Raw genomic sequence first — 11,208 nt, 5'->3', positions numbered from 1 at the left:
AGTCTCTCAAGGAAGCCGGCAAAGTAAAGGGGACTTGGACAGTCTGGGAGATAATTTAATCACTTTTAAGTGTTGCTAGCTTGGTTCTACGTAGTTTGACTAACTTCTGGCTGGTTTGAGATGGTTTTTCCTTCCCCCCCTTTGCTAATTGAGAGAAACCGCGAACCAGCAGGGGGCGCCATTCTCCAGCTCATCCGGTTTCCAGTCTTGCTGAGACTCTCCCAATTTGAAAGATTTATATTCTATTATATTCTATATTTGATATTCTTGAGCAATCAAGCTATCCCCTCCTCTTCTACAAAGACATGCCTTGAAGAGGCCACAAAAGAAAATCAGCTGAATTCGGGAATCATAATAACAACTGTAATCGGAAGAGGGATTTATTATTTGAGTCCAAGGAGTCTCCAGAAGAACCGGCAAAGGAGGGAGCAGCCATCTTTGTTTACGGTGGGAAAAGGGAAGAGTTTGAAGCTTCCTAAAGATTCATGGCTTCACCAGAGAAGAAAAGGAAACAGGGAATTTATATGCTGTGTTTGATCCGTCTGGCATTTTTCCCTAGAAAGAAATATCTTCGCCTTGAAGAGGCCACAAAAGAAGCCTTTGAGCATTTTTATCCAGAGCGAAGATCCTTTGGGGAGTCTGAGGTAAAACACAGAATCATAGGACTAGAAAGGACCTCAGAGGTCTCCTAGTCCACCCCTCAGATCCAGGCAGGAGGAGACCTAATACCATCCCAGCCTCACAGTTCCCCAGTCTATTTTTGGAAACTTCCAGTGAGGGAGCAGCCACAATTCATAGGAAGTAAATTATTCCACTGATTAATTGTTCTCACTGTTAGAAAATTTCTCCTGACTTCTAGGTTGGATCTCTCTTGAGGAAGCTTCCACCCATGGCTTCCTTCCTGCCCTGCCCTCTGGGGCTTTGGAGAAGAGGTCCTTCCCTTCTTCTTCTCTGGGAAAGCCCCTCAAGGGCTGGAAGACGGTTAACAGGCCCTAAACACCCAGCCTCCATTCCTCTCTTCCACAGGCTGGGCCTCCCCGGCTCTCCCGACGGTTCCTCCTTCCCTTCAACCTCCCTCCATCTTCTCTCTTGCTCCTCCCTGCGCTCTTTCCAGGCTCTCCGCCTCTTGCTGGACTCCTGAGACCGGAAGTGGGTCCAGCACTCGGGGGAGGGGGCTCACTTGGGCCCCATAAACCGGGATTCCCATTTCTCCGGTTCTCTTGATGCTGCTCTCCTCTCTTGATCCCAAGACGGCCTCGTTTTTCAGAAGATAAGTGCTAAAAGGGGTTTGGGGTCGGTGGGAGACACTTGGCGGAGAAACAAAAACGACGCATCTGGAAGGGGATTTCCTGATGGCACTTTCGCTTTCCTTTCCCTCCTCTCTGGCCGGTGGCGCCTGGACGTCTGCCTAGCAACAATGACGACACGGGGATACTTTTTTCTACTGGTTGAGCCTGGCCAATCGCGGCCTTTCTCTGGGTTGTTGCGCAGTTGCTCAGGCGGGGCGCGTCTTTCTCTGCCTGCGCCTGTCCAGGAGATCCGGGGCTGCTTGAGGGTCGCGGCCAGGATGGCTCTGCGCTCGGCGCCCCTCGGGCTCCTGGTGCTGCTGGCGGTCGCCCTACGGCAGAGCTGCGTTGGTGAGTCCCTTTGGGGCCTTCGGGAGATCCGGCCCCTTTTTCCTTCCAGGGACTCTTTCTCTCCGCCCCCCAAAAGTTTATTCCCAGAAATAGAGTCCCTGATTCGATCCTCTTTCCAGTCCGCTCCCCTCCCTCCCCCGTGGCCCCTGTTTGGTTAGGTCCCAAAACGTTGGGGGGACCCTGCTGCCTCCCCCCTAACCCCAGGAGAGCCCCCCCGGGGAACAGGACAAGGGTGGTCCCTCCAGGTGTCCGTCAAGTCTACCTGGGCGCCCCCAAGCGCCGTTCTTTCCCTCCCCCGAAGGGGCGATTGTCGGAAAGCGGCGTTTGCAGGGGATCCGGGCAGATCCCGAACTTCCTGGCTGCCTTCGCCCAACCCCCCTCCGCCTGGGTCGCCTTTCCTGCCTTTGGGGGGCCTTTGGGGCTCTTTGGGGCTTCTGGCGCTGGGAGGAACCGGCTGGTTTCTCCCATCGGATCCGTGTCTTGGCAGATGCCGGTGCAGTGGAGCGATGGGGCCAAGGTTGTCCTGTGAATGCAGCAGGATGAGAGTCTGGAGAGAAGCCCTCCTTCATAATCTCCCTAAATCTTCCTCCTTCCTGATTGTCACTTTCTCCTGATCCCCACCATCACCCCGTGATCCTAAACCCAAAATACCCCCCGAGATTTATTCTGGGAAAGGCAGAGATTTGCCTCCCACAAGGTTCCTTCTTCCATTTCAGAAGCTGCCAACATGGGGCAGTTTGCAAAATTAAAAATAATTTAAAATATATAATTATTCCTTGGTAATCAGGAACTTGGGGTGTTCCTGGCTGTTTGCTCTGAGAAATTATCAATATAGCAACTTTGCAAAAGACATTAAAAAAGTTGGCAGGATCTTAAGGATTAAATAAACTGTCTTGGAGGTAAAAGAAGAGAGAAACACCTCTGGATGGTGACCATGAAATGAATCGCTGTTCAGCCCCAGAAGGGGAAGAAGCCGGTTCTGGATCACGGAGAGTCCGATCCCCCCTCCTTCTGTTAGGGAAATTCTGTGATCCCTTTTGGATTCCGAAATCTCCCCAGAGCAGGAAGTGGATCTGGGATCCCTCTCCCCAAAAGCTCTGAGAAGCCCCTGGGATTGTGGGGAGGAGCAGGAAGAAGGAGGCCCAGGCCTTTGCCTTGGACTGGGAAGGACTGCGAGGCCATACTGGAGGGACTGGGCTGTGGGACTACAGGCAGTCCTCGACTTACAACAGTTCATTTAGTGACCAAAGTTGCAATGCCATTGAAAAAAGGGACAGTATAACCATTGTGACCAAAAGTGCCATCCTTATGACCATTTTAGCATCCTCATTGTCGTGACCGAGATTTGGATGCTGGGCAACTGGTTCATATTTATGACAGTCTCAGTCTCCCCATATCACATGAGCCCTTTTGCAGTGTTCTCACAAGCAAAGTCCATGGAGAAGCCAGATTCACTTAACAACCAGGTTATTTATTTAACAACCTCAACGATTCATTTAACAACTGTGGCAAGAAAATTTGTAAAATGGAGGAAAAAACTCACTTAACAAATGTCTCACTTAGCAACAAAAAATATGGGCTCAATGACGGTCATATAAGTCGAGGACTACCTGCATTTATTTCTCCGGACTTTGGAGGTCCTGCCCTTTTGTATGCAGACCCTGGTTCTGCCCAAATAGATCCCATGAACAATCCTGAAGATGATCTTTAAAATCTTGGGTGCCCTGGAAGAGTTTCTGACCTGAAGAGCTTTCAGAATGGACACCAAAAAGGGGCCTTGGGGATTTTCCAGCTGAATCGATTTCCCAGCAGCATTTTATTCATTTTATTTTCTTTTGATTCTTTTAACCTGCTTAGAAGCTGTTTTTTTCTGTTCATTGGGCAGCCTGAGAGTCTCTTCCGTGTTTGTATTTGGACAATGGAAACTAAACTGTGACTTAATGTGATTTTTCCCTCCTTGTTAGTAAAGTTTCATGTCTTGTGAATTGAGCCTGTCCTCCAAGGAAGGGCTGGAAAAACTCGGATGATCCTCAGTCAGGAGTTTGCATGATGGAAAGTGAAATAATATTCTGTGTTTAATCTTTGGTTCACCAGAGAGGCTTGAAAGGTGACAGGACCCTCCCCACAGAGGATGAGTTTAGGGAGAGGACCCCAGCTGAGCCCCCCAAAAACACATGGGTGTTTTCAGCAGGAACTCCCAATCAGGCCCAGTGGGAGCAGGGGGTGGGGGCAGGGTGGAGAGGCCCCCTGGGTTTCTATAGGGTGAGGGGAATTCTGGGAATTGAAGTCCAAATGGCTGAGTCTGAAGAACTCCGATTTAGGCCTTTACCTTCCACTCACTGATCATGGGCAGAGTTGAGTAGCCAGGATCACAATCCCCTCCCAAGTTGGCTGAGGGGCATTTCTGCCAGACAAAGTTCAGGATCAGCCCCAGAGGAGGAAAGGTTTCAGAGCGGCTTCTGCGGAAAGTGAAGGGTGAGATTCAGAGGAAATCTGGTCCAATGGAAAGCGTCCGTGGATGATGGTTTTAGGGCCCTAACTGGGTTCCTGAAATGAAGCAATCTTGGGATGATCCCAGTGAAATTCTCTGTGGAAGGAGGGGGAGCCCCTCTGAGTCCTGGGTTCAAGGCCGATTCCTGCTCAGAGGGCTGAACTCTGGGAGGGGAGGGGGGATTTTCCAGCGATGGGAAGGGGGACAGGAGGAAGATCTGGGGTCTCCGTGGCTTCATTGCTGCTCCTTTCCCTTTGCCTTCCCCCGTTTGGGTTTCCCCTAAGGATCCCCTGGCTCTCCCTTCCCCTCCCCCGTTTTATAAAATCTCCCCTAATATCTGCCACTATAAACCGTCCACTTTGGCCCTTAGGCTTTTTTTTCCCCTGTGAATGGAAATTTGGGGTGTCCAGGTGGGGTTTCCTGCTGCTTTTGAGCTCCTGGTGGGGAATTCCCCCTTTTCCCTGTGGGGCCACTGCAGCCTCCTTGGGGCACAGACTGAGCAGGCCAGAAGGGGGTTTGAGGGAGGCCTTGATGGAAGAGGGGAGGGCACAATTGGGGGCAGGGGGAGCCCTTCCCTGCCCTCCAACCCTTCAGGCCCTCCAGAAGCTGCTTCTCTCCCTCTCAGTCGCTCCCTCATTCCACCTCCTGCCTCCTCTCCCACCATCTCCCCCTTCCTTCCCCCCTTCCTCCTCTGCCCTCCCATCTCTCTTCTTCCTCTTCCTCCTTCCTCCCCAGAGCCTCAGGTGGGAGCCTCCATGGGATCAGGGCCCTTGACTGAAGCCCCCTAACTCTGCCCCTCTGGGTCCCTTCCAGGCGCCTCCACCCACTCCATGAAGTATTTCTATACCTCCATCTCAGACCCCAGTCAGGGGCTGCCCCAGTTTGTCGGTGTGGGGTACGTGGACGGTCAGGTCTTTGTTCACTACGACAGCCACAGCCGGAGGATGCAGCCTCGAGTCTCCTGGATGGAGAAAGTGGGGAAGGAGGATCCCCAGTACTGGGAGACAGAGACCCAGATATCACGTAGCAATGAGGAGACGTTCAGAGTCGGTCTGGAGATTCTGAGGAATCGCTACAATCAGAGCGAAGGTGAGTGATGGGTCTGGTGGCTCCTCCGGCCCCATATTCCCCTCCCCAGGAACCAGAGGGGGGAGAAAGGGGGGGGGGTCCCTTCAAAGGGAAAAGCAGCCTCCACACCATTTAAAAAGTCTTTTTTTAGATGTTTATTCTTTTATTTTAATCAATATAAGATTGTCCTTGCCTCCATAGCTGACATTTTCTTCCAACTGCAGTTAATGAAAACGTGTTTCAATTTATCCATCTGTCTGTCTGAATGTTGACATGGATATTGATATAAACTGAGGTAAAAAGGGACCGAAATCTCCCCTCCCCCCATGGAAGACGGAGGGTCCTTAGTGGATCTCCTGCTGTGGGGGAGGAAGGGAATCACAAGTCTCCCCCCTCCCCCCAAAAAGAGGGGCAGGGGGATCCTAAGGAGATCCTGGGGGAAGCAGGTCCTCGTCCTTCTGTCTGTTTCCACCCCAGAGAAATGAGGGATCAGGTGGAGATCCACCTGGGGAGACTAGATCCCTTTCCTCCCCCCTTGTTGGAGGGAGGAGTGGGGCCCGAATGCCAGGAGCTTCTTCTCATCCTCCAGGTGGGAGGAGAGGCCAGGAGGCCCAAATGGGGTGGGGGCTCTTGGAGGGGGGGTCACAGGGCCGGGATCCTCCCAGTCTTGAGGGGGAAAGAGAGAAAAGAAACAAACCTCCATTTGGGGCCCTGCAAGAGTCTCTCAGGGCCTTCATGGCTTCCCATCCTTGGTCCCTCAGGCTGGACTCCTGCCCTGCCCTCTTGGTGGGGCTGCCCTGGAGGGGGAGGGAGACTCTTCCTTCAGCAGCCCCTCCCCCCATTCTGCCATCTTTTGGGGTGGACAAGATTCCCCTTCAAGGAACCTTATTTAGGAAAGGGGTGCAAGGAAATCTGGGTGTAACGATAGGCTGCTTTCGGCTGAGGAAAAGCTTCTCCACAAACCTCAGCCATTTCCCTCCTTTCATCCCAAGGAGGGCAGCCCCGGCCTTTTCCTCCCCCCTCCAGGAGACCCCAGAGCTCATCCAGTCCTGCCCCTGATCCCCCAGGATCCCCCCCAGATCCCTCCAGGCCCCCTGCTGGCCTCCCAGGGGAGCAGAGCTGCACCCAGAGGGCTCCCCCTGGTGGAGGAAGGAGGAAGGAGGCCGGCCAGAGTGGAGGGGAGCCTCCTTTCCAGGCTAAAGAGCCCCAAAGGTCCCAACCTTCCCTCAAAGGGAGGCTCCTTCCACCCCCCCATCGCCTGAGTCGCCTCCTCTGGACCTTCCCCAGCTCCCTCCGGTCCTTTTCTGGGGTCCTTTGAGCAGAAACTGCAGAGAATATTCCGGATGTGGAGGCACCCTTGATTCATGTAACGGTTTTTGACATTAGCCTCTCTGTGTTTTCAATAGTATTTTGATGATCCCTGATATCCTGTTTGCCCTTTAAATTTTTTATAAAATTTGTATTAAACTTTTTGAACAAAAAAACAAAGACTAATAGAAAGTAACCTAAAGTAAAGGAGATAAAACAAGGAAATCAAAGAAAACAAGAAAAGAAAAGAATTAAAGAAAATAAATAAAGAAAAAAGACATAAAGAAGGGATTTCTGATATTCTTCACGGTAGTTCTAAATATAAATGTGTTTTAGCCCCTCTTAAGCAGCCTTCCTCAACCTTTTGACCCTGGAGGAACCCTTGAACTATTTTTCAGGCCTCCGGGAAGCCCTGAACATCCAGGCTCAAAGATGGGCTGAAATTGTTTCATGCATAGACCTGAAGAGATGCATTAATAGTGTTCTTACACTAAATATAAAAAAGGAAACTTGCCTTTTCAATGTGATCCCTGTGCTTTCTTTTTCCTGCACAAATATTCAAATCTGTGCCAAATTTGAGATAAGAAAATACAGATTTTTATCTTCAAGTGGAATAAGACAATTTCATTCTTTGCTTTTGATGCTTCTGAAATAAGACTGAGCTTGTTGTCAGGAGTTGAAAACAGCAGCCAAATATTTTGGGCCTTCCTGTGAATGGCAGGAGATTCTTCTTGGGCAGAAATCCAGAACTATTTTTCCCAGGGGGAGATCAGGGAATCTCCTCTCGAGGGAAGGATCGGACTGCAGCTCACGAGGATCTTCCTCTTCCTCCAAAGGGAATTTCTCAGGCTGAGCAGAAGATTCAGAGAAAGGATCCCTCACCCGTCGTTCCTGGGTGTGGAAAGGGAGGGAAAAGACCTGTCAGTTTAGTTCAACTGTACTTACAGGTAGTTTCTCCTTAGATTTGAGAGTTTCTGGCGTCCTTTCTCTCTCTCAAGGCCAAACAGAAGTAGAAACATTTCAGGATTTCCATTTGTTTATTTTTTTCAAACATTCAATGTTCTCCTTAAATCCAAGAATCTGGTCACTTGAAGACGAAATACCTTCTCCAGGGCCTTGCAGAGCCTGTAAACTTCAAGCTCCTTTCAAGGGTCAATAACCCTTTGGGTGTCCAGATCAGACTGGGCCACTTGCTGCCGTGGCTGAGGAAAATATTCCTTTGTGGCCCTTCAAGGCTTCATTCCCACTTTGCACTAAACCATGGTTTGTTTCTGGTTAGGCCAAAGTGGGAACCAGCCCTTGTGATGGTGCTATTTGTGCACAGAGACCAAGATTTATGGTCACGGGGATCCCCGCAAACTTTTGTGTAGATCGACCGGATCCTCTTTGAGGCCATGAGATTCTCAGTCCCTCTTAGCAGCCGCAGATTCAGGCAACTTTTCTCTCTCTGTGGGATCCCTTCCTTTCCCCCCAAGAGTCTCCCCTGCAGAGGAACAGCAGAAGGAAAGAAGGAAATGTCTCCGTCCCTCCGTTCATTCTGTGACTCCCCCTTTTCTGGGTCTCCCTTGGGATCCTCTGCTGTCTTTTCCAGCTTCTCCTTTTTCCTGGGGAGGTTCAGGGGCTCCATCCTGGGGGGGAAATGCAGGGAGGGGGGTCGAGGGAGGGGAGAAGGGCGGCTAGTGATGGGGGCTTTCTTTCCCTTGAACTCTAGGGAGGAAATGGGGGTGTCAGTGCCTGTGTCAAGGTCTCTGCAGGGAGGGAGGGTCTCTGCCTATCTTGACGGAGACCCCTGAACCATCCCCCTGTCTGTCTTTCAGGCCTTCACACGTGGCAGTTAATGTATGGCTGTGAACTCCAGGCAAACAAGAGTAAAGGAGGGTTTATGCAGTTTGGCTACGAAGGGAGGACCTTCATCACCTTCGACAAGGAGACCCTCACCTGGGTGGCTCCCGTCCCCCAGGCCCAGATCACCAAGAGGAAATGGGATGCTGATCAAGGATGGAATCAGAGACAGAAGTCCTACCTGGAGGAAACCTGCATTGAGTGGCTGCAGAAGCACCTGTCCTACGGGAAGGAGACGCTGCTGAGGACAGGTGAGCACCTGGATCCAGGCTGGACTTTCCTCCTTGATGGCCGGATTTCTCTGACACATTCAGCCCCTTTGGGTCCCTTGTCTGGAGCCTGTTTGCCCTGGTGGGAATCCTCCTCCTCCTCCCCTTCCAGCCCCTCTTGCAGGACACGGGAAGCCCTGTTGGGTTCCCATTGCCAGGCAGCCATTCGGTGGACCAGGAAATGCAGCCTCTCCCTGGCAGGAAAAGCCCTTCCGGGTGTCCTGTTCACTGCCCACAATGAGGCAACCATTTGGGGCTATTCAGGGAAACCCCCATTAGCCCAACGGTAGTCAAGAGTGATGGGCTCCCTTAATCTCCCCCCATGAACTCTCCTTCCCCCCACATCCCACAGGGGCTCCCTCCCAGTCTTGCACCCGATTGGGGGCCTCCCATGCCCACCATTGTGGGGGCTCCTCTTCCGCCCTTCATAAGACATCATCAGAGCCCCCACTTGGGCAAAGAAGCCCATGGATGAGGGGTTCTCTTTCCAGGGAGGGGGATCCCCCATAGTTTTTGTAGATCTTTCTCTTAAACCTCAAACAGGTTCCCTCAATTCTGACTTAGTGGGTCTTTCCTCAAAACGGCCCCCTCCTCACCTTCAGGAACACCCCCTCCCCCCACAGGGGGGGTCACATTATAACCTTTTCCTGTCATTTGTTATTAATTCCCCATCTAGATCACCCCTCCCCTCTTGGCTCTTTGATCCCTCCAGGATCAGCTGGTTGAGATTAGGATCAAGGGGGAATCCTCCCCCCAGATTGCCAGCAGCCCCTCCCTGCCAGGGGGGACCTTCTCTCTCTTCCATTGGCATCACCTCCCTCTGCCCTCCTCCCCCTTTTGAGAGACAAAATCTGTCTTCCAGACAGATCAGTGAGAAATTCCGAAATCCCTGAGCCCCTTTTTCCTCTGATTCCGGCTCTCTTGCTCACAACATTGTGGTTGTGTCCCTTGGAAAGAGGCCTGGAGCAGCCTCAGATTCTGGGGAGCAGAAGAGGAACCAAGAAGTAGGGAGCAACTTCTGTGATGTTGTGGTTGTCTTGAAAGGGAACTTAAAAGACCATCTCCACTCTCCCTCCCCTGAAGGGAGCAGTCCAAGATCTGTCAGAGTTCAAAGCAATCAGAGAGGAATTTCCTTGGACCCTCAATTTGGGAAAATCTTGTGGTTCTTGTGGTTGAGCATTTTCCAGATTTGGAGCATTTCCTGAAACTCTTGGAGATGCTGCAGGTGTGAAGTATAAATCCTGGGGTTACAACTAAGTGCTGGGAGATTTTCCTGCCTCTCTAAGTTTCTCAGCCCCCTTCCAAGCTCTGGAGGGGCTGAGAGTCAATTCTGGGGGTGCCGTTTCTTCAGAGCCCCCAGCGGTGACAGTGAGAGGCAAGACAGAGGTGGAGGATGGGATGGAGACGCACATCTGCCGCCTGGATGGCTTCTACCCCAGGGAGATCGATGCCTCCTGGAGGAGGGACGGGGAGGTCTGGCTGGAGGAGACCTTCCGTGGGTCTCTGGCCCCCAACGCGGATGGGACCTACCACTACTGGCTCAGCATCCGGATCGACCCCAAAGAGAGGGGCCGCTATGGGTGCCACGTGGAGCACGACGGCCTGCCGGAGCCTCTGGACCTGGCCCTGGAAGGTGAGAGGCTGCAGGGAGGGGAAGGCTGGGCTCTTTGGCAGGCTGGGAGGTGGTGGGAGAGGAATCTGGCCCCAGATGTGTCCAGGTGTGAGCATACCTGAGCTTTCATCCCTTGGTTTTTCCAGTGTTTGAGGCTGGGGCAGCTGCAGAGACCAGAGCACAGAACTGACTTCAGGGGATGGAAAGTACAGAGTCCCATCCCAAGAGTTGGCCGATCCTGATGAAATGTCCTCAGATCCTCTCTTAGGCCTTCCCCGTTTCTTGCCCCCAGCACCAGAAACAGATTTCCTTTTGTTCACAATTCCTAAAGTACAAGAATCAGGAGGAGTCTGGTTGCCCCTTTTCTGAAGAAAAATTTTGACTAAAATGGATGAAGTGCAGCCGACTTCAGGAAATGCAGAGAGTGGCTGGACTGATGCATCAGGAGTCAGAAAAGAGGCTTTGAAGTCTGAGTTTTAGTGTCATCAGAGACTAACAGGGTTTCCTGCTTTCAAGGTCTGAAGGTCACTGTGTGTTGCTGCTGTTAAGAAAGAAGTTGCACCTTATTTTATGATCTGATATGTGATTTCCTGAGGCTCAGCATAAAACCCAAGGAAAAAAAGCCCTCATTCAAAGAGTTCTGTATATGCTCAGAAGTGTCGTTAACGTACACTGGACTTCCAAAGTGGCAAAATTCACATTCAGTTTTTTTTATTGATGATTGTCACTGGGATACAAGAAATATTCAAATGTAATTGTTATGCTGATATCCCAGGCAAAATAAAATATTCCTTTATTTTTGTTGCTGTTTATACCAAGCACCAAATTCACAAATGGAATGATTGCTATTCTATGCAAATCCTGAATTTTGTGCAAGAGAAATTAAACTTAAAGTTCTCTCCTCAAACCTCCCCTCCCCCAAGCAATACCATTTTATAATGCCTTGATGAGACCATCCGTGGAATTCTTCATCCAGTTTGT

At 51.2% G+C, this 11,208-nt stretch overlaps 1 protein-coding gene across 8 annotated transcripts in view; it reads left to right on the top strand.

Moving 5' to 3' along the window:
• Positions 1-1,477: 1,477 nt before the first annotated feature.
• The window catches only part of LOC113454871 (class I histocompatibility antigen, F10 alpha chain-like), a 74,403-nt gene continuing 64,672 nt past the window's right edge, over positions 1,478-11,208 (top strand). For 3 of the 8 annotated variants that reach the window (XM_087928010.1, XM_087928005.1, XM_087928007.1), the window contains exon 1: positions 1,485-1,637. In XM_087928010.1, the coding sequence (XP_087784136.1) occupies positions 1,568-1,637 (70 nt within the window). In that variant the 5' untranslated portion in view covers positions 1,485-1,567. Of the gene's footprint in view, positions 1,638-4,941; positions 5,218-8,321; positions 8,598-9,966; positions 10,249-11,208 lie in introns of all 8 variants that reach the window. The other 5 variants (XM_087928002.1, XM_087928006.1, XM_087928009.1 and 2 more) reach the window with 5 other exon arrangements.

The sequence above is a fragment of the Pseudonaja textilis genome, chromosome 2, assembly GCF_049901715.1.
Source record: "Pseudonaja textilis isolate UNSWEBS1 chromosome 2, rPseTex1.2, whole genome shotgun sequence".
Lineage (NCBI taxonomy): Eukaryota > Metazoa > Chordata > Lepidosauria > Squamata > Elapidae > Pseudonaja > Pseudonaja textilis.
Note: the sequence above shows the minus strand (reverse complement) of the source record. Positions and strands in the feature narration are given on the sequence as shown.